This window comes from Oncorhynchus clarkii, chromosome 16 (genome assembly GCF_045791955.1).
Source record: "Oncorhynchus clarkii lewisi isolate Uvic-CL-2024 chromosome 16, UVic_Ocla_1.0, whole genome shotgun sequence".
In the NCBI taxonomy this organism is placed as follows: domain Eukaryota; kingdom Metazoa; phylum Chordata; class Actinopteri; order Salmoniformes; family Salmonidae; genus Oncorhynchus; species Oncorhynchus clarkii.
In genome coordinates this window covers 14,681,522-14,705,064 of record NC_092162.1, presented here as the reverse complement: position 1 = coordinate 14,705,064, position 23,543 = coordinate 14,681,522, and the positions used below count along the sequence as shown (strand labels likewise).

Sequence of the window (23,543 nt, the reverse complement as noted above, 5' to 3'; positions counted from 1 at the left end):
CTACAGTGCGATTGCCAGCTGCACTCTGGGAACATTTCCCACGAGTTTCAGAAATGTTGACTGAACTACAGTATGTCCAGTGATTCATGCATAAATGGACGTTATTTTTGAGAAATAAAAATCGCTCGTTGCAATTTAACATGTTTATATTGATATTTGATTACGCTTTGAGGCCGGGCACAAGCAGTAATGGAAGTCCCTGTGGAGCTGACCAAGGTGCTGAAATGAAGCGTCCGTGTGGTGCAATTGCCGTGAAAGAAAACCCTTTAAATGAATAAAAAGTATTGCTATTGTCAGAAATGCTGGCAATACTAACAAAGCGCATGAATTATCAAACTATTTTAGTGTCATGGTTGTCAACAAGATGAGGTTGTTATTGGTAAACTACACGTTTTCAAGTTTCACATTTTATTGTCACGTGCACACTTACAGTGAAAGGCCTTTCATGCTAGCTTTTTCCCAAAAATGCAGTAATCAATATCAGTAGTAAAAAATATGATAGTATACAATAAACTAAAGTAGAACAAAAACAAAATAAAAATAGAAATAAGAAAAAAAAAAAAAGTGATGAATCAGGCATCTGGTAATCCGACTGATGAATCTGGGTTTGGTGGATGCCAGGAGAATGCTACCTGCCCAAATGTATATTGACCACTATAATTTTGGTGGAGAAGGAATAATGTTCTGGAGCTGTTTTTCATAGTTCGGGCTAGGCCCCTTAGTTCCAGTGAAGGGAAATCTTAACGCTACAGCATACATTCTAGACGATGCTGTGCTTCCAACTTGGTCGCAAGTTGGAAGCACCAAATCCCAAAGTACTTAAAGTAGTCAACACACACAAACACAGTTGTGAAGAAGGCGCGACAATGCCTTTCCCCCTTTGGAGACTGAAAAGATTTTGCATGGGTCCCCAGACACTCAAAAGTTCTACAGTTGCACCATCGAGAGCATCCTGACCGATTGCATCACCGCCTGGTATGGCAACCGCTTGGCATCCGTAAGGTGCTACAGAGGGTAGTGCGTACAGCCCAGTACATCACTGGGGCCAAGCTTCCTGCCATCCAAGACCTATATACTATGAGGTGTCAGAGGATGGCCCACATTTCTTTCAAAGATTCCAGTCACACAAGTCATAGACTGTTCTCTCTGCTACCGCACAGCAAGCGGTAGAAGGCTCAATAACTGCTAAACAATTAATCAAATGGCCACCCGGACTATTTGCATTGATCCCCCGCCTTTTTTTCACACTGCTGCTACTCATTGTTTATTGTCAATGCATAGTTACTTTACCCCGACCTACATGTACAACTAACCTCGACTAACCTGTACCCCCGCACATTGACTCGGTACCAGTACCCCTGTATATAGCCTCATTATTGTTATTTTGTTGTCACTTTTATATATATATATATATATATATATGTATATATATATATATATATATATATATATATATATATATATATATATATATATATATATATTATACTTTAGTTTATTCTGTGAATATATTCTTAACAATGTTTTCTTAAAACTGTGTTGTTGGTTAAGGGCTTATAAGTAAGCATTTCACAGTACGTTCTTCACCAGTGACAAATACAATTTGATTTCATTTGATTCACTTTTAAAACTCACCTTACTGTGAATGATCAATTTGAAGAAAGAAGTTCAACAATAGGTTGAAGCTGAGTGGAAAACATGGTCAATGTGAATGCTGTTTCAAAGCCTAACAATCAAACGGAGAGTGCTTTCTAAGGTGATGATTAATTCAAATGCTTACGCATAAGCATAGGCCTATACATGAGCCCAAGCCTGAAAAAACACGCTGAATGAAAACAATGATTGTGCTGTTATACAATACAACGTACATAATTGGTTTAGCCTAAATTAAACAAATTCAGATCTAGCATTCCATTTTTGTGAATTTGTTTTTGAATAGCCTGGTAATAGGGCTTTATATACACTGCTCAAAAAAATAAAGGGAACACTGAAATAACACATCCTAGATCTGAATGAATGAAATATTCTTATTAAATACTTTTTTTCTTTACATAGTTGAATGTGCTGACCACAAAATCACACAAAAACTATCAATGGAAATCAAATGTATCAACCCATGGAGGTCTGGATTTGGAGTCACACTCAAAATTAAAGTGGAAATCCACACTACAGGCTGATCCAACTTTGATGTAATGTCCTTAAAACAAGTCAAAATGAGGCTCAGTAGTGTGTATGGCCTCCTTACAACGCATGCTCACGATGAGGTGGCGGATGGTCTCCTGAGGGATCTCCTCCCAGACCTGGACTAAAGCATCCGCCAACTCCTGGACAGTCTGTGGTGCAACGTGGCATTGGTGGATGGAGCGAGACATGATGTCCCAGATGTGCTCAATTGGATTCAGGTCTGGGGAACGGGCAGGCCAGTCCATAGCATCAATGCCTTCCTCTTGCAGGAACTGCTGACACACTCCAGCCACATGAGGTCTAGCATTGTCTTGCATTAGGAGGAACCCAGGGCCAACCGCACCAGCATATGGTCTCACAAGGGGTCTGAGGATCTCATCTCGGTACCTAATGGCAGTCAGGCTACCTCTGGCGAGCACATGGAGGGCTGTGCGTCCCCCCAAAGAAATGCCACCCCACACCATGACTGACCCACCGCCAAACCGGTCATGCTGGAGGATGTTGCAGGCATCAGAACGTTCTCCAGGGCGTCTCCAGACTCTGTCACGTGCTCAGTGTGAACCTGCTTTCATCTGTGAAGAGCACAGGGCATCAGTGGCGAATTTGCCAATCTTGGTGTTCTCTGGCAAATGCCAAACGTCCTGCACGGTGTTGGGCTGTAAGCACAACCCCCACCTGTGGACGTCGGACCCTCATACCACCCTCATGGAATCTGATTCTGACCGTTTGAGCAGACACATGCACATTTGTGGCCTGCTGGAGGTCATTTTGCAGGGTTCTGGCAGTGCTGCTCCTGCTCCTCCTTGCAGAAAGGCGGAGGTAGCGGTCCTGCTGCTTGGTTGTTGCCCTCCTACGGCCTCCTCCACGTCTCCTGATGTACTGGCCTGTCTCCTGGTAGTGCCTCCATGCTCTGGACACTACGCTGACAGACACAGCAAACCTTCTTGCCACAGCTCTCATTGATGTGCCATCCTGGATGAGCTGCACTACCTGAGCCACTTGTGTGGGTTGTAGACTCCGTCTCATGCTACCACTAGAGTGAAAGCACCGCCAGCATTCAAAAGTGACCAAAACATCAGCCAGGAAGCATAGGAACTGAGAAGTGGTCACCACCTGCAGAACCACTCCTTTATTGGGGGTGTCTTGCTAATTGCCTATAATTTCCACCTGTTGTCTATTCCATTTGCACAACAGCATGTGACATTTATTGTCAATCAGTGTTGCTTCCTAAGGTGACAGTCTGATTTCACAGAAGTGTGATTGACTTGGAGTTACATTGTGTTGTTGAAGTGTTCCCTTTATTTTTTGAGCAGTGTATATACAGTTGAAGTTGGAAGTTTACCTTACACTTATATTGGAATCATTAAAACTCGTTTTTCAAACACTCCACAAATGTAATGTTAATTAACAAACTATAGTTTTGGCAAGTTGTTTAGGACATCTACTTTGTGCATGACACAAGTCATTTTTCCAACAATTGTTTACAGGCAGATTATTTCACTTATAATTCACTGTATCACAATTCCAGTTGGTCAGAAGATGACATACACTAAGTTGACTGTGCCTTTAATAAACAGCTTGGAAAATTCCAGAAAGTGATGTCATGGCTTTAGAAGCATATGATAGGCTATTTGACATCTGAGTCAATTGGAGGTGTACCTGTGGATGTATTTCAAGTCCTACCTTCAAACCCACTGCCTCTTTGCTTGACATGATGGGAAGATCAAAAGAAATCAACCAAGACCTCAGAATTGTTTTTTGTAGATCTCCACAAGTCTGGTTCATCCTTGGAAGCAATTTCCAAACGCCTGAAGGTACCACGTTCATCTGTACAAACAATAGTACCCAAGTAAAATCACCATGGGACCACGCAGCCGTCATACCGCTCAGGAAATTCTACTTCCGGCGCCGACAGAGATGGCCGCCTCGCTTCGCGTTCCTAGGAAACTATGCAGTTTTTTGTTTTTTTTACGTGTTATTTCTTACATTAGTACCCCAGGTCACCTTAGGTTTCATTACATACAGTCGAGAAGAACTACTGAATATAAGATCAGCGTCAACTCACCATCAGTACGACCAAGAACATGTTTTTCGCGACGCGGACCCTGTGTTCTGCCTTACAAACAGGACAACGGAGTGGATCCTATGCAGCGACCCAAAAAAACGACTCCGAAAGAGAGGGAAACGAGGCGGTCTTCTGGTCAGACTCCGGAGACGGGCACACCGCTCACCACTCCCTAGAATTCTTCTTGCCAATGTCCAGTCTCTTGACAACAAGGTTGATGAAATCCGAGCAAGGGTAGCATTCCAGAGGGACATCAGAGACTGTAACGTCCTTTGCTTCACTGAAACATGGCTCACTGGAGAGACTCTATCCGAAGCGGTGCAGCCAACGGGTTTCTCCACGCATCGCGCTGACAGAAACAAACATCTTTCTGGTAAGAAGAGGGGCGGGGGCGTATGCCTCATGGCCAACGTGACATGGTGAGATGAAAGAAACATACAGGAACTCAAATCCTTCTGTTCACCTGATTTAGAATTCCTCACAATCAAATGTAGACCGCATTATCTACCAAGAGAATTCTCTTTGATTATAATCACAGCCGTATATATCCCCCCCAAGCAGACACATCGATGGCTCTGAACAAACTTTATTTAACTCTCTGCAAACTGGAAACGATTTATCCGGAGGCTGCATTCATTGTAGCTGGGGATTTTAACAAGGCTAATCTGAAAACAAGACTCCCCAAATTTTATCAGCATATCGATTGCGCAACCAGGGGTGGAAAGACCTTGGATCATTGTTACTCTAACTTCCGCGACGCATATAAGGCCCTGCCCCGCCCCCCTTTCGGAAAAGCTGACCACGACTCCATTTTGTTGATCCCTGCCTACAGACAGAAACTAAAACAAGAGGCTCCCACGCTGAGGTCTGTCCAACGCTGGTCCGACCAAGCTGACTCCACACTCCAAGACTGCTTCCATAACGTGGACTGGGAGATGTTTTGTATTGCGTCAGATAACAACATTGACGAATACGCTGATTCGGTGTGCGAGTTCATTAGAACGTGCGTTGAAGATGTCGTTCCCATAGCAACGATTAAAACATTCCCTAACCAGAAACCGTGGATTGATGGCAGCATTCGTGTGAAACTGAAAGCGCGAACCACTGCTTTTAATCAGGGCAAGGTGTCTGGTAACATGACCGAATACAAACAGTGCAGCTATTCCCTCCGCAAGGCTATCAAACAAGCTAAGCGCCAGTACAGAGACAAAGTAGAATCTCAATTCAACGGCTCAGACACAAGAGGCATGTGGCAGGGTCTACAGTCAATCACGGACTACAGGAAGAAATCCAGCCCAGTCACGGACCAGGATGTCTTGCTCCCAGGCAGACTAAATAACTTTTTTGCCCGCTTTGAGGACAATACAGTGCCACTGACACGGCCTACAACGAAAACATGCGGTCTCTCCTTCACTGCAGCCGAGGTGAGTAAGACATTTAAACGTGTTAACCCTCGCAAGGCTGCAGGCCCAGACGGCATCCCCAGCCGCGCCCTCAGAGCATGCGCAGACCAGCTGGCCGGTGTGTTTACGGACATATTCAATCAATCCCTATACCAGTCTGCTGTTCCCACATGCTTCAAGAGGGCCACCATTGTTCCTGTTCCCAAGAAAGCTAAGGTAACTGAGCTAAACGACTACCGCCCCGTAGCACTCACATCCGTCATCATGAAGTGCTTTGAGAGACTAGTCAAGGACCATATCACCTCCACCCTACCTGACACCCTAGACCCACTCCAATTTGCTTACCGCCCAAATAGGTCCACAGACGATGCAATCTCAACCACACTGCACACTGCCCTAACCCATCTGGACAAGAGGAATACCTATGTGAGAATGCTGTTCATCGACTACAGCTCGGCATTCAACACCATAGTACCCTCCAAGCTCGTCATCAAGCTCGAGACCCTGGGTCTCGACCCCGCCCTGTGCAACTGGGTACTCGACTTCCTGACGGGCCGCCCCCAGGTGGTGAGGGTAGGCAACAACATCTCCTCCCCGCTGATCCTCAACACTGGGGCCCCACAAGGGTGCGTTCTGAGCCCTCTCCTGTACTCCCTGTTCACCCACGACTGCGTGGCCACGCACGCCTCCAACTCAATCATCAAGTTTGCGGACGACACAACAGTGGTAGGCTTGATTACCAACAACGACGAGACGGCCTACAGGGAGGAGGTGAGGGCCCTCGGAGTGTGGTGTCAGGAAAATAACCTCACACTCAACGTCAACAAAACTAAAGAGATGATTGTGGACTTCAGGAAACAGCAGAGGGAACACCCCCCTATCCACATCGATGGAACAGTAGTGGAGAGGGTAGCAAGTTTTAAGTTCCTCGGCATACACATCACAGACAAACTGAATTGGTCCACTCACACAGACAGCATCGTGAAGAAGGCGCAGCAGCGCCTCTTCAACCTCAGGAGGCTGAAGAAATTCGGCTTGTCACCAAAAGCACTCACAAACTTCTACAGATGCACAATCGAGAGCATCCTGGCGGGCTGTATCACCGCCTGGTATGGCAACTGCACCGCCCTCAACCGTAAGGCTCTCCAGAGGGTAGTGAGGTCTGCACAACGCATCACCGGGGGCAAACTACCTGCCCTCCAGGACACCTACACCACCCGATGTCACAGGAAGGCCATAAAGATCATCAAGGACATCAACCACCCGAGCCACTGCCTGTTCACCCCGCTATCATCCAGAAGGCGAGGTCAGTACAGGTGCATCAAAGCTGGGGCCGAGAGACTGAAAAACAGCTTCTATCTCAAGGCCATCAGACTGTTAAACAGCCACCACTAACACTGAGTGGCTGCTGCCAACACACTGACACTGACTCAACTCCAGCCACTTTAATAATGGGAATTGATGGGAAATGATGTAAATATATCACTAGCCACTTTAAACAATGCTACCTTATATAATGTTACTTACCCTACATTATTCATCTCATATGCATACGTATATATACTGTACTCTATATCATCGACTGTATCCTTATGTAATACATGTATCACTAGCCACTTTAAACTATGCCACTTTGTTTACATACTCATCTCATTTGTACATACTGTACTCGATACCATCTACTGTATCTTGCCTATGCTGCTCTGTACCATCACTCATTCATATATCCTTATGTACATATTCTTTATCCCCTTACACTGTGTACAAGACAGTAGTTTTGGAATTGTTAGTTAGATTACTTGTTATTACTGCATTGTCGGAACTAGAAGCACAAGCATTTCGCTACACTCGCATTAACATCTGCTAACCATCTGTATGTGACAAATAAAATTTGATTTGATTTGATTTGAGGAAGGAGACGCGTTCTGTCTCCAAGAGATGAACATACTTTGGTGCGAAAAGTGCAAATTAATTCCAGAACAAGAGCAAAGGACCTTGTGAAGATGCTGGAGGAAACAGGTACAAAAGTATCTATCTCCACAGTAAAACGACTCCTATATCGACATAACCTGAAAGGCCGCTTAGCAAGGAAGAAGCCACTGGTCCAAAACCACCATAAAAAAGCCAGACTACGGTTTGCAACTGCACATGGGGACAAAGATTGTACTTTTTGGAGAAATGTCCTCTGGTCTGATGAAACAAAAATATAACTATTTGGCCATAATGACCTTCGTTATGTTTGGAGGAAAAAGGGGGAGGCTTGCAAGCGAAAGAACACCATCCCCACCGTGAAGCACGATGGTGGCAGCATCATGTTGTGGGGGTGCTTTGCTGCAGGAGGGACTGGGGCACTTCACAAAATAGATGGCATCATGAGGTAGGACAATTATGTGGATACATTGAAGCAACATCTCAAGACATCAGTCAGGATGTTAAAGCTTGGTCGCAAATGGGTCTTCCAAATGGACAATGACACCAAGCATACTTCCAAAGTTGTAGCAAAATGGCTAAAGGACAACAAAGTCAAGGTATTGGAGTGGCCATCACAAAGCCCTGACCTCAATCCTATAGAACATTTGTGGGCAGAACTGAAAAAGTGTGTGCGAGCAAGGAGGCCTACAATCCTGACTCAGTTACAGCAGCTCCGTCAGGAGGAATGGGCCAAAATTCACCCAACTTATTGTGGGAAGCTTGTGGAAGGCTATCCGAAACGTTTGACCCAAGTTAAACAATTTAAAGGCAATGCCAATCAAATACTAATTGAGTGTATGTAAACTTCTGACCCACTGGGAATGTGATGAAATAAATACGTGCTGAAATAAATCCTTCTCTCTACTATTATTCTGACATTTCACATACTTAAAATAAAGTGGTGATCCTAACTGACCTAAGGCAGAGGTTTTTACTAGGATTACATGTCAGGAATTGTGAAGAACTGAGTTTAAATGTATTTGCCTAAGGTGTATATAAACTTCCAACTGTATTTCAGATGTCCCAATTAACTAAATCGTGTAAGCCTATGAATCATTTGTGTTTTTATCTTAGTTTTTTGTTTGTTTGTTTGCAATATCATACACTAAATCATACACTACAGTTGTTATTTCCCTCTTCAGTGTAACAAAGAATACACACTAGATGATGCCAGAGGGCTGAGATTCACATAAAAAAAGTCAATCTCATGCATGGTATAAGACAGCGTTCCCAAACTAGGGGTCGCGTGATTTGAAAAGGGGGGTTGCAAGTGAAACTGTGGTTGTAATAAACGCAAGAGTTTGTTTTCTTCCTAGAAATGTGATTTTAACTTTTGAACGGTTTAAGCTTGAAAATATTGTGACCCCCATCATTGAAAGATAAGACTCTTCTACAACGCCCCAAGTCTCATCAAAACACTTTAACAAGACCAGGTGCTAAATCAGACTGGGGGGGGGGAAATAAAATAATCAATGATGTTGTTTTCTACACAGAAAATCATACAACATCATTGCCTGATGATCTTCTGAACTTCCCAATACCTTTCTGATGCATTTCAGTCACTTGAAACCATATTTCTTTCAGATTGAAATACTGTATAGAAGTACAGAAATACCATCAGACTGATTTGTAATAGACTGGCATAGTCCCAATTAAAAAAGTCCCAATTAAAAAAGGTGAACTTTGGCCGTTGATTACATCACTTTTTTTACATGGTGGGGTCGCGATTTAAAAAAAAGTTTGGAACCACTTGTATATGATCTCTCACCATGAATTGGAATGGAAAAAAAATTATACGAAAAAGCATTACAATATGGTGTATAAATGCAGTTTAGGCCTAATCATCATGTGTTGGTAGGCCTACCTATGAAAAGGTAGGCCTTTTTATAAGTGGATAAAAATCACTTCATATTTTAACAAGCTCAAGATTATGAAACAACAGCAAGGGATAACTCTAGTTCTTCAGATCTTTTTTTTATTGGAATGATTTACAAAAACAAAATGTAGACCTGCTTTTTCTAGCCATTCGATGCAAAATACTGCCAAACATATTTCCAAGTATCTCCAATTATTTTACAAAGCATAAATCATTGCCAAGTACATTAATGGTATTTCAAGCATTTAGATATTAGTAGGAAACGTAATGTGCGACTTTCAATATTCAGTTGCATGTTGACTGATATTGACTACTGAAACGTAGATTAAAACACAATGTATCTTTATGTTTAAATAAATAAATACAAATCTGACTAAATTGTGTTTATGTGAGGGCAAACTGCTTGTGGAAAAAGTCACACAAAAAAAAGCAGAACTTTACATATCAATAAAATAACAAAACAATACATAAAAATGCATGACCAAACTTCATGTCTGCGTGTGAAAATACATATTAACACGGAACACCCATGTCCTTTCTCTTTAAGCTGTCATTTTCCATCAATAACATTACAAATCACATATTTATCGTACATGAATCCCTGAAGTCAGACACTCCCAAATGCCAATTTTATATTAAGTCTAAAGTAGCTCATATAAACCACAAATTCAAAAATGCAAATGAACACTCCACTTCAACTCTGTTAAAACGTTTCTCACAAAGTTGATAAAAGCCCTATCAGCTCATACAGTCATAAAGATCCTCAGTGCCTAAGAACTCCCCTAGCATGTGATCTTGGGAACCGTTCACTGGCTCTAGGTAGCGATGACCATCGTTTGTGTGTTTATACCTCTGCCTTTCCAGCCTTTGTTCAAAGTCTTCCTGGTCCAACTGTGAGGCGGGGACAGTGGATTTCTGTGATGGGATGGATGAGACAGGCACTGGGACAAAGGAACCGTTATAGAGTACCATTGGTGCGGTTATCACCTCCATGGTGGAAGCCTGAGACACAGGGCCCTCAGGAGGCTGAACAGGTAACTGCACATAATTCCCAGTTTTGGGATCAAAGAAGGTCTTCGTTTGGACCTGGACGGACATGTCAACTACGAAGTACTGCCCCGAGTCTGGATCCTGCAGCAACTTCCGTTGGGTCATTGGGTAGGAGGTGTAACCGTGCTCGATGCTGGACTGACGAGAGAATTGGCTGGTGTAACTGGACTGGCGGGATAGATTAGGGTGAGGTGATGTCAAGTCTATAACGTCACTGGCATAGGAATCAACACTATGGTTCCAATTCTCTGTTTTCTCTCTGTTGGATCTCTCTTGGGCTCGGCCCCTCTGAGACAGCTCCTCCCTAATGGACTTCTCAATACGCTGACTCCTCGGTACTGGTCTGTCCCTAGGAGATGTCTCACTACTACGAATTCTCTGTTCCACTTTATCACCGATGTGTCCATCCATGCTCTGAGCTCTATGACGCGGGGTTCTCTCACTTGTGGATCTCTCACTGTTTTGCCTTTTATTCTCACTGACAGCTCTGTCGCTGCTGCGGAATCTCTTTTCTTGCATCCCTCGGCCGTGTTTCTCACTACTACGGCCCTCACGCTTGGAATCACCAGGACTTTGCTTGTCACTCTTACGGCCTTGATGCTCTGATTCACCATGCCTCTGTTCGTCAATGCTGCGTCCTTGCCTGTGTTTCTCACTACTATGACTGCTGTGCTCTTTTTTTTCTGTCGGGGGCTTCTCATTAGCATGGCTCTGATGTTCAGGTACACCATTGTGGTGCTTCTCACTCTTATAGGCTTGACGCTCTGATTCATCCTGCCTGGGCTTTTCATTTCTACGGCCTTGATGCTCCGATTCACCACGGCTGTGCTTCTCACTGCTATGGCTGATGTGTTCGGTCCTTTCCTGATGTTGCTTCTTACTACTACAATGCTTGTCAATACTATCACTGCTACTATTTTTATGCTCCGATGATTTATCAATCTTGTTTTTATCACTTCTACTGCTGCGGCTCTTGTGTGGTTGACTTCCCTTCTCCTCCTTTCGGATCCTTCTGGTGGTCAGCTTCATGGCTTTGAGGAGGGCCTTCTCTGACTTGGGAGGGACCACGGGGGGTCTGCCGGGGCCTTGGGTGTCATTCCCGCTGCAGACTGACCCAGACTGCACCTTGGAGTCCTCTGGGTTGTTATCAGCTGTATCCACTGTGCTTGTCCCCCCTTCTGATGATGGACTCACCCCCGAATGTATGTAATCTTCCTGAGGGACAGTGAGGAAAGACCCATATTGTTGGCTTTTTGGGGTGTTTTCGGGGGTCAGTTTTGTGGGAGACAGTGGGGAGTGTGTAGCGTGGTAAGATTGAACCTCTTTGGGTTTGAGGTGTTTGTCTGGTGTGGTGGCAGCAGCATGGGGTTCAGGGATATCAAGATGATCTTTCTCGCCCCTCTCAGAGCCACTCAAGCACTCCATGGGTGACCATGGCGCACGTTTGTCTTTCTGACTGTGTTCGGGGGCTAGTTTTGAGGGAGACAGCGGTGACTGTGGAGAGTGGGGAGATGCCGTCTCTTTGGGTTTGAAGTGTTTGTCTGGTGTGGTGGCGACATTATAGGGTGACGGTATTTCAATAGACTCTTTAAGATGATTGAAAGGATCTTCCTCGCTCCTCTCAGAGCCACTCAAGCTTTCCCTAGGTGACCACGGTGCACGTTCCGCTGGGTCATGGTTTGTCTTGTGCAGAACCTGTTTCACTGTCTTGGTTACAGGTGAGACATGATGCTTGAATGTGTTGTCTTTCACTTTGAATAGAGCCGGTTTCCCCAGAACTGGTGAAGAGGCGTTGGACTGAGATGTTGGCGTTTGACTGTTTGTGTTGTCCATGGAGCTCTGGAGCCATCCAATTTTGTCCATCTCTCTGGCTCTTGACTCGTTGTCCTCCTTCCGGGATGTTTCCCTATCTCGCCTGGAAGGGATTACTGGCTTGTCTTTAACTTCCTCATTTTCATGATCACTTACCGAGTAATACTCCACTTCTATCTTAGACTCCAAATCCCATCTCACACGTTCTGCCACATCCTCTACTCCTTCCTCAACCTCCTCTAATTCAGCAATCAAATTCTCCAAAGAGTGATAGATGTTTGAGTCAGTTTCGTTGTTTCTTTGCAATGAACTCGCGACAGAGAAATATGATGACTTTGAGGACATACTGGTTTGATCCTGTTGACTTTGATTTATACTACTGCTATTTGACAACGGAGACACTAATTCTCTAATATCTTCATCAACATTTGCAATATCTTCACTAATCTTAACTGATTTGTTTGACTCTTCAGTTGCTTGCCTCTTTTTCATGGTCTCTTTTTCCATTATTGATTCATCCTCAGTAGTGATGCTTACTTGGTTTGAAGGTTTTGAATTATCTTTGCTTGGTTTTAATGGGGCCTTCCTTCTTACACAGGGTTGTTCCTGTTGTTCCATATTGTTTGGTGTTTGTTCTGCTTTGGGCTCCCTTACAGGAAGTTTATTAGTTTGGCTTTCATTTAATAAAGCCTTCATTTCATTTTCCTTCTCTTCACTGAGTAAAAAAGAGGCATTTGTTTCATGGGGATGCTTTGAATGTTTAGAATAGTCTTCTAGAATAGTCTTCTTCTGGGGATTATTTTGTATAATTGGCGTATCTTGCTCAGTCGTCGTCTCTGTTTCAAGTGCATCTGTTTGTCTTTCTGCTTTTATCTTTGCATCAAGGGCCTCCCTGTTTGAGACCTTGCCTCTTGCCCGTGTGTTCCTTTGTTGTTGAATTGTGTCATTAGTACTATCCCTTCTTGAAAGTTCTCTATTCTTTATATCCTCCTCAATTATATTCATAACATTCCCACATTCTTTCTCCTCCTCTGTGCTGTCCTCTTTTTCAGTGTTCCCTTTCTTGCTCCTCGGTGGTGCCTCTGGTTTGAGAACGGGTGCGTCTGATTGACTCTCCTCTCTGACGACCTCATCATTTGTAGAGGTGTCATCGCTTGTTTCAATAGATAACTGTCTAGCAACAGTTCTATCACTCTTCTCTGCTGAGTATTTGCTGGATCTAATATTGTATTTTTGTTTGTCACTGACATTATTGATGATGTTTCTAGTCTCTTGATCCTCCCTGATAGGTCTTGTTGCGAGCTTCTTTTCTTCAGCATAGATTGTGGCACCCAACCTGTGATTTCCACCAAGTTGTGTCTCAGTCTTGGTAATGATTTCTTGTGTCTGATGATGATGATGATCCCTCAGATCTCCGAGCCTCTCTCTCGCCTCCTTTTGTTCCTCCTCTGCTGCTGTCCTGATAGATTCCTGTCTTGCTTGTCTACGCTCTTGGACTCTAACATTACAACTATCATCAGTGTTCTCACCTGGGACTGTATTGACATCCTCTTCTTTATTCTTTAAGACTTTCTTTTTACGTTTCTCTTCTCTATCCGATATGATTTCCTCAAGGGCCATTTTAGCCTTGTCATAATTGTCGTTGATCAATGACTTGTTTATAACAACGTTGTTGTCTATCTTTGAGAATACATTATGCTTAGTTTGTTCCTTCTCTTTGTTCACAAATGCCTCTTTTTTAGCGAATGTGTTTCCTCGCATAGAAAGCATACCCCTTTTGATGTTCCTAAGCTCCCTGGAAATTAAATTGTTTTTTGCCTTTGTCTCCCTATCTATCCCTGGTTCGAGGTTCAAATTCTCACTGTCCATGATAAGGTGTTCACCCAATCTAGCCTTTTCCAGCTCTTTCAGTGCATGTAAGTCACTTACTTTCTTTTCGCTATCGTTCATTTCTTTGTGCACCATCTTCTCTGTATAATGTACTTCTTCATCCACATCTTTCTTATTATTTACCTCCATTTTAGGTTCAAAATCCTCCTCATCTTCCACTTTCTCGCCACTCTCCTTCATTGCATATCTTTGGCTTTTAATATAGTTGTTTTGTCTCGCTGAAAACACGTGTTTAAACCTGCCTTGCTTTTTAACCGGCTCCTTCTCCTTTTCTGACAAAATCATTTCTTTCTCTTTTTCCGCACATTCTATAAATCCGTTGGTGAGTGTGTTGTCAGTTGGATATGTCTCACCTGTTGTCTGTCGCTCTATCCGTCTGTGGCTTGGCACTGAAAGGGAATGAAGTGAATGTCTATCCTCGACTACAATTGCATTGTCATCTTTCTCTTGGGACGCCTCTGTTTTGACGATGTTGTTCTTGTTCATGGTTAATTCTTCTACAGCTTCTGTTCTATTGGGAGATAATATTTTGGTTTGAGCGGTGGATATTGCTTCCAAACCGGCTTTCGTAACCTCTTCAACTGCATATTTGACCTTTAACTCGCTCATGTCCTTTGTTGACCTTTTGGTATGGTCTTTTCTTTTCGAGAACAGCACTTTATTTTGGGCTGTAGTTAATGTCTCCCTAATAGCTGTGATGGCTTCTCTTGTATTTACAGTCCGTTCACCGATGTGTTCTTCCTTCAATTCCACAGTGTCTTTTGTTGGTTGTTTAGCGTTGGCTGTTAAATTTGGCGACGACACTTTGTTTTGCGCTGCAGGTAAATTGGGAGATGCCACTTTGTTCTGTGCTGTATTCCTTATTGTATGTACAGGCTGGTCACTGATGTCTTTCTCCTTTCGCTGCAACATCTCTTTTTCTGGCTTTTCTGGTATATTCAGAGAAATCCCTTTCTTTTGTGCACTAGGATGGTACGTTGTCTTGTCTGAAATATTCAGAGAAAGTCCTTTGTTGGGTGTGGCAATGGACAAAGTATCCTTACTCAATGACGGTGAGAAGTGTTTCATCTCTGGCCCCGCAGGACTCTTGTACAAGTTCAGAGTTGGGTATGTTTGTTTTGTAGTCAGGGAGCGCTTGTTCACCTTTGAGTGTGTGAAGGGCGACCCAGGGCTCCTGCTACCCGCAGCCTCTCTTTTGGTTTGCAATAAGTTGGATATCAAGTAATCGTCTGATATATCCGAATCTATATATTTCCTAAGACCAGCATTGCTAGATTCTGAAACAGCTGGGCTACAGATAGGCTGTCCATCTAATAGAATGGGAGGTGTGCTTAAACCGGAGGCTAGAATGGCAGGTGTACTGAAGCCAGAGGCTATACCATCAGAAGGAGCTTTTGCATATTTGAGTAGTCTCTGTTCCAGCAGCTTTGGAGACAGAGTGCTACGATCCGCCTGTTCGGTTTTGAACTTTGGCGGGCTGTACCTGCTCTTGACCCTCTTCCTGTTATCCTTGAGGTTGAACAACAAACTGGACGCAATAGATTTGTAGCTGTCTCGTTTGACGACCTCGGAGGTCGACCTTGATATGACTGGCGACACATGCTCTATGTCTAGGAGGGGGAGATCGAGAAGAGAGGGAGAGAGCACTGCTGACAGGATCTCTGAGGTGTCTGTAGCCTGTCTGAACAGTATTACGGGTGTCATCAGCTGAGAAATGCTGAATGGAGTATTGGTCAAAGAGCACGACTTTTCCACTTCTTTCACCTTTGCCGACTTGACTTCCTTTTTATACAGCAGAGGAATCTCCTCCATCAGTTTTGGGGTTTCAGTGGGAGGGCAAAGTACTCCCGGTTGGTTGACAGGTACAGCACTCTTGGCTCTCGCTCTGTTTCTCCTCCAGGGGGCGTTGGTTTCACCCTTAGAAGAGGTGTCCGACGCAGACCTCTTCTCGGGGGCAGAGGGTTTTGGCAGAACCTTGGGTGGAGGACGAGGAGGAGGAGGGGGTTCGACTGGTTTCTGGCACTGCTGCTCTGTCTCCTCCGCAAGCAGTGTATCTATTCGATGCGCCTCAGTCAGTTGTTTGTATAGCGGGGAGTCATACCATTTAGGGAGGTTGTCCACCACCGGGAGAATGGAGGTGATGCCGTCTTGACCTAACGGAAAGCGGTTAAAATCCCTCCACGATTGGAACGGGCTGAACTCGCTGTGGAGAAAAAAGTTTTTGATATTCAGCTTCCGCAGCTTGAAAATAGATTGGCCATTTTTAGTCTTGGAGGACTTTGCATTTTTTTCTGATTTCTTGGCTGTGAGGTTCTTGTAATCCGAGGAGAATTCTGATAGTTCCCTTTCGATGCTGAAGAGGGCCGACTTATCCCACGAGTTCCCGTTAGGTTCCTTAAAATCACTATTTTTAATCAACACGTTGGACATGCTCTTCTTCTGCCTCCAGGGTTGAGTGTCTTTGGCACCATTGAGTTGGTGCTTTGTACCAGCGTCTTTAGTCTTTTCCAGGGGCTTCTCCACTAGGGGCTTGTGACAGCTGAAAGGGAATCCATATGAGAACTCATCGTTGTACACGGCCTCGTCTCCGATGCACAGGCTCCGGAAGGCTCGGTCAGTGAGCGTGCTGACCTCTCGGTCCGTCTCGTCCAGGAAGATTTCAGTGAAGCCGTTGGGGAAGCGGTGGTGGAGCATGGTGTTCCGGTGGCTCACGTGTTGGCGCTTCTCCACACAGGTCATGGTGATGGCTGATGGTTGACAATGGGTTTTAGATGGTTGAGTCTATAGCGTCCCTGGTTGGGTCAGCTTACCATCTTCCTGGAAAAGAAGGAAATACGTAGAGTGTCACAATCAGGAAACAGTAGCACTTAATTGCTTTATTCAGATTGTATGGTGACTGACTTTGAAGCATGTAGAGTATCTGCTCAATGAAAGTTCCAGGTGTTTGTCGATGCATTCCTGAGATGCAAGCGTTTTTTCATCAGCCTAATAATTTTTACAAATTACAAGCTAGATGTATTTTTTTTTTAAATGTGATTCCTCCTAACACTACAGAAAGGGCTGTGTCCATTTTGATAGAACAATACATTGTTTGGTAGACCATGTACTGTATCTCACTCTGTCCTTTGTGTCCATGATATGTGTGAGCTGAACTATCTCATTGCTATGTACACCACAGACAAACACATACCACACCACAGGCTATTTCAAGGGAAGGAGGATGCTTCTACACTGTCTCCTAAACATCAAGGATGACCATGGATATGAGCAGCATGACAATAAAGAACTTTTGACCTCGTGTCTCATAAATACTGAGATTTTATAGGAGCTGGTGTTCTTGATGCCCTGTACCACAGTGTATCTGTTGTACTGCCTACAGATGTAGGATCTTAATTTCAGCCAGTTTGCTACAGCAGGAAAATTGTCCTGCAGCAACAGAAAATGTGGACTAATTAATGGACATTTTTGTAGGGGTTGATACATTTGCTGTAAGTTTAAAAAAAAATTGTTAGGGCAAATCAATTCTGAAATTTCAAAGGTGAAATTAAAAGCTTCAGAAGTATTTTTAAACCTCAAATACACCACAGGTGTGATATTTCTTGCATTGGAAAAAAAGTTATCCTGCAACTGGGTGATCAAATTAAGATCCTACACCTGTATGAGTATGTTAGTCTATAGGCATTATTATCTGACTATATCAGGGCTCTCCAACCCTGTTCCTGGAGAGCTAATGTCCTGTAGGTTTTTGCTCCAACCCTAACCGAGCACACACAATTCTAATAATTAGCTAGTTGATAAGCTCAATCAGGTTAGATACAACTGGGGTTGGAGTAAAAATTTACAGGGGGGTAGCTCTCCAGGAACAGGGTTGGAGAACCCTGGTATAGTCCGATAATAATGGCTTTAGACTAACAGGCTATGGACGAACAGACTAATAGACTAATATAGGCATTATCATCAGACAAGGCCATCACATTGTAATCACTGTTATTGTTTGCAACATTCCTATAAATCAGCATAGGTTTGTGTACAACCATGTGGGTAGCATGTTAACAGCATGTTAGAACATGCTACAGGTGCAGGATCTTCATTTCATCACCCTGTCATTGCAGGAGATGCAAACTTGTGGTGTATTTGAGGTTTAAAAATGCTTAAAATGTTAGTCATTTCCACTCTACAAAAATGTCCATTATTATAATCCACACAATAATTCACCTTTCCTGTTGCTGCAGGATTCATTTCCTCCTGAGGTCACCTTCACTATGGATATACAGCACTTATATTCCCCGAGTGGACAAAACATTAGGAACAATAGGAACTCTTTCCATGGCATATACTGACCAGGGGAATCCAGGTGAAAGCTATGATCCCTTATTGATGTCACCTGTTAAATGAACTTTAAATTAGTGTAGATGAAAGGGAGGAGACAGGTTAAAGAAGGATTGTTTTTGAGCCTTGAGACAATTGAGACATGGATTGTGTATGTGTGCCATTCAGAGGGTGAACGGGCAAGACAATATATGTATGTGCCTTTGAACAGGGTATGATAGTAGGTACCAGGCGCACTGGTTTGTGTCAAGAACTGCAACGCTGCTGGGTTTTTCACGCTCAACAGTTTCCTGTGTGTTTCAAGAATGGGTCCTCCACCCAAAGAACATCCAACTAACTCGACACAACTGTGGGAAGCATTGGAGTCAACATGGGCCAGCATCCCTGTGGAACACTTTCAACACCTTGTAGAGTCCATGCCCTGATGAATTGAGGCTGTTCTGAGTGCAAAAGGGGGTGCAACTCAACATTAGTAAATGTGTTCCTAATGTTTTGTACACGCAGTGTATATTTTCATAATATGATTGATGGTCAAGCTTATATAAGCAAATCACACACCACAATGCTCTTTAAACATTATATGTGCAGAATAAGTTGACATGGGGCGCTGAGAATGCTTTTAAATCACGGCGTTGTTCACAGTGCACTTTGCAGCAGCTGCTTAGCTCAGTTTAGCTATCTGGGTGAGGGTCTAGAATAGCTCATTAACCCATTTCAATATTCTGACCTGGGAGCTTAACCGTTGGCATATTGGTCAATGTTATTGTTCCTACAAAACTGCTTAAAAGAAGCTGCAGCTGATCAAGATAAATAGACACACAAACACAGTGAGAGTACCGAATGTATAGAATATGCCATAGTGTTGTATTCAATTTAACCCTCTGAATAAAATGGGATTCAAAAGCACAGAAGAAGAAACATGATTCTGATTCATGATCATGTCAAGATCAACAGCAGTTACCCAGACATGTGTAGGCCGAGCTCTGCGTACAGCCGTCGTGCCTTTGCCAGTCACACACATGCATTTTCAATCTTTTGCCCTCAATATTTAACAACACACTTTATTATGTAACTGGAACTGAGATGAGAGAATGCATTCACTTTCCAGGAGAATTTGGCCAGCACTAAGCTATTTTCCAGTGCTTATAATGTGATGCCAGCTACAGAGGCAGGGTGATTTCCCAGCCTCTAGTTGGTGTATTAATACCAGAGGAGAAACAAGAGTAGAGAGGCTATCTATCCCTCCTATCAAACCCCAAGGTAACTATTCAGTATTATACAGTTAAGGTACAGTAATATACAGTAAATTTAGTGTCAGCAACATAACAAACACCGTCTTCAAAGTTCCGCCTCATAACTCATGGACTTAAAAATGTTTGGACTTAAATTGTTTGGACATAAAAGTGCACAATTTGGACAAAAGCTTCAGTTGGTAAATATATATATATTTGCAAATGGCTATCATAAAAATTAAAAGTAAATATTGACATGTTTGTCGTGTACATGTGCCATATGTTTGTTTGGGTATTAGGGTAGAAGGGTCAGATTGTGAGCCCTTCACCCCACACACAAAGAAACGATCCAGACTGTGTGATCCAATCATCCCCTTACATTTCCATGCTTTGGACAGTTATTACCATTAATGAAGATACAATTCAGCTTTACCTTTTGATCGTGCATTCCATGTTTGGTTGGGGGTAAGGGTCAAATCAAGACGGAGGGGGGGGGTCATGAGGAAGTCCTGATGAATCGACTGCACCTGCAAAAAAAAATCGTAGGAGTGAGTAACAAGTTTACAAGCAGGAAAAAAGTTGACTTTGAATAAATAAATAACCAAAGATAAATCCTTGAACCTACTCAAGCTCTGAGTTCCATGCGGTAAATGCAGCGGGGTAAAGGACCCTAAAAGCTAAGCATGGAAGAGTGGCTACAGAAATAGACACAGAAGACGGTGTGGCCAAACTGAGCAGTAACACTAATTTTAGTATCTAAGAGCATGTGTCCATAGCAGCACGCTAGCCTTATCTTTAAGCGCCTTCAAAGACTACAGTGGCTATTCACGTGAGGGGTTGAGTGGAGTCGTCTCTAGCTCCTGTTGGACTCATGGGGTGATGGTTTTAAGTCTGTGACTCACTTGTCTTTCCCATGGTCTCGCCATACAAACAAGGTATCAAACATAGCTCATTGCGTCATCCACACAAGTGTCACACTCCTTAAAGCGGAGAATGAGAGACAAATGGCATCTGATTACCATGACGGGTTTGGTTTCCCCCCCACACACACACACACACACATTGTCCATGCTTTGTTTACTGGGATAAGCTGTGTGGTCTGTGTGTTTGAAGCTTCTGTTGTTTCAGTGAGATTGAAGTGAGAGGCGTCTAGTTTCTGGTAACTTTTACTCAATTTAGTCAATCATTGTTCAACCACATTGGTGGAACTTTCATAATTACTTTGGTAAGGAAAATAAGGACTTGATTAGTACACACATAAAATAGCTCTTGTAATCCTGCAGACAAATTAAGATTTGAATCGTTCCTACAATTAATCAATTTCCCCCTTTTATTGTCAATACCACACTTTCATTCAGGGTTGAGCAGTAGCTGATTGCATGTAATCAATTCCATGTAATCTGATTACATTTTTTAAAAACTGTAATAATTGACGTTAGCAGCACAAATATTATAATCAGATTATAGATACTTTTGTAAAACTAGATTACTTATTGGATTACTTTTACATTTAGATACATGTTTGCGAGAAGAAAACATTATTATTATGACACAAAAATTACCATTATGACACATTTCTGTTTTCTCAATGACATTCAAGTCAGCATTGAAAAAATGACTCATCAATCGAGCAAAAGCACAAGATAGGAATAAGGAGGAATCATTCTACTCTCTGACGCCCACCGCATGTGGCAGGGGCTACAGTTCACTATGGATTACAGAGGAAGACCCAGCCGTGATCTGCCCAACGATACCTTTCTACCAGATGAACTCAATGCATTCTCAAATGACTGCCTTGCCTGGTTCACCAACTACTTCTCAGACAGAGTTCAGTGTGTCAAATAGGAAGGCCTGTGGCTGGACCTCTGGCAGTCTCTATGTGGTGCCACAGGGTTCAATTCTCGGGCCAACGCTTTTCTCTGTATACGTCAATGATGTCGCTCTTGCTGCTGGTGATTCTCTGATCCACCTCTACGCAGACAACACCATTCTGTATACTTCTGGCCCTTCTTTGGATACTGTGTTAACTAACCTCCAGACGAGCTTCCATGCCATACAACTCTCCTTCCGTGGCCTCCAACTGCTCTTAAATCCAAATAAAAATAAATGCATGCTCTTCAACCAATCGCTGCCCGCACCCGCCCGCCTGTCTAGCATCACTACTCTGGACGGTTCTGACTTAGAATATGTGGACAACAACAAATAACTAGGTGTCTGGCTAAACTGTAAACCCTCCTTTCAGACTCACATCAAGCATCGCCAATCCAAAATTAAATCTAGAATCGGCTTCCTATTTCGCAACAAAGCATCCTTCACTCATGCTGCCAAACATACCCTCATAAAACTGACTATCCTACCGATCCTTGACTTCGGCGATGTCATTTACAAAATAGCCTCCAACACTCTACTCAGCAAATTGGATGCAGTCTATCACAGTGCCATCCGTTTTGTCAACAAAGGCCCATATATTACCCACCACTGTATGCTCTCGTTGGCTGGCCCTCACTTCATATTCGTTGCCAAACCCACTGGCTCCAGGTCATCTATAAGTCTTTGCTAAGTAAAGCTCCGCCTTATCTCAGCTCCAGCAGGTACAGTTGAAGTAGGAAGTTTACATAATCCTTAGCCAAATGCATTTAAACTCAGTTTTTCACAATTCCCGACATTTAATCCTTGTAAAAATTCCCTGTCTTAGATCAGTTAGGATCACCACTTTTTTTAAGAATGTGAAATGTCAGAATAATAGAAGAAAGAAGGATTTATTTCAGCTTTTATTTCTTTAATCACATTCCCAGTGGGTCAGAAGTTTACCAACACTCAATTAGTATTTGGTAGCATTGCCTTTAAATTGTTTAACTTGGGTCAAATGTTTTGGGTAACCTTCCACAAGCTTCCCACAATAAGTTGGGTGAATTCTGGCCTATTCCTCATGACAGAGCTGGTGTAACTGAGTCAGGTTTGTAGGCCTCCTTGCTCGCACACACTTTTTCAGTACTGCCCACAAATTGTCTATAGGATTGAGGTCAGGACTTTGTGATGGCCACTCCAATACCTTGACTTTACCACAACTTTGGAAGTATGATTGGGGTCATTGTCCATTTGGAAGACCCATTTGCGACCAAGCATTAACTACCTGAATGATGTATTGAGATGTTATATTCTTATCATCTTATCTACGAACATAGACAGGGCTCTAACTCCCCTAGCTCCACAATGAGATAGGGTGCAGGCCAGGCAGCAGGCTGTTAGCCAGCCTGCCAGCTTAGTGGAGTCTGCCACTAGCACAGTCAGTGTAGTCAGCTCAGCTATCCCCATTGAGACCGTGTCTGTGCCTCGACCTAGGTTGGGCAAAACTACATCTCAAAATAGGGCTACTTAATGTTAGATTCCTCACTTCCAAGGCAGTTATAGTCAATTAACTAATCACTGATCATAATCTTGATGTGATTGCCCTTACTGAAACATGGCTTAAGCTTGATGAATTTACTGTGTTAAATGAGGCCTCACCTCCTGGTTACACTAGTGACCATATCCCCCGTGCATCTCGCAAAGGCGGAGGTGTTGCTAACATTTACGATAGCAAATTTCAATTTACAAAAAAAAACAATGTTTTCGTCATCTAGTCATAAAATCTATGCATCCTACTTAATCACTTTTTTATAGCTACTGTTTACAGACCTCCTGGGCCGTATACAGCGTTCCTCACTGAGTTCCCTGAATTCCTATCGGAC

At 43.2% G+C, this 23,543-nt stretch overlaps 1 protein-coding gene across 1 annotated transcript; it reads right to left on the bottom strand.

The window, feature by feature from the left end:
- Positions 1-9,576: 9,576 nt before the first annotated feature.
- LOC139368022 (trichohyalin-like) lies at positions 9,577-20,731 on the bottom strand. The gene is made up of 3 exons (XM_071106515.1): positions 20,438-20,731; positions 20,246-20,339; positions 9,577-17,068 (listed from the first exon to the last, which is right to left on the bottom strand). Exon 3 carries the CDS (start codon positions 16,988-16,990, stop codon positions 10,238-10,240), a length of 6,753 nt encoding a protein of 2,250 aa, XP_070962616.1. The 5' UTR covers positions 16,991-17,068; positions 20,246-20,339; positions 20,438-20,731; the 3' UTR covers positions 9,577-10,237.
- Positions 20,732-23,543: the final 2,812 nt, after the last annotated feature.

Bases quoted from the DNA above. Each gene is read 5' to 3' on its own strand.
- LOC139368022 (XM_071106515.1), bottom strand. From the start codon at position 16,990: ATGACCTGTGTGGAGAAGCGCCAACACGTGAGCCACCGGAACACCATG.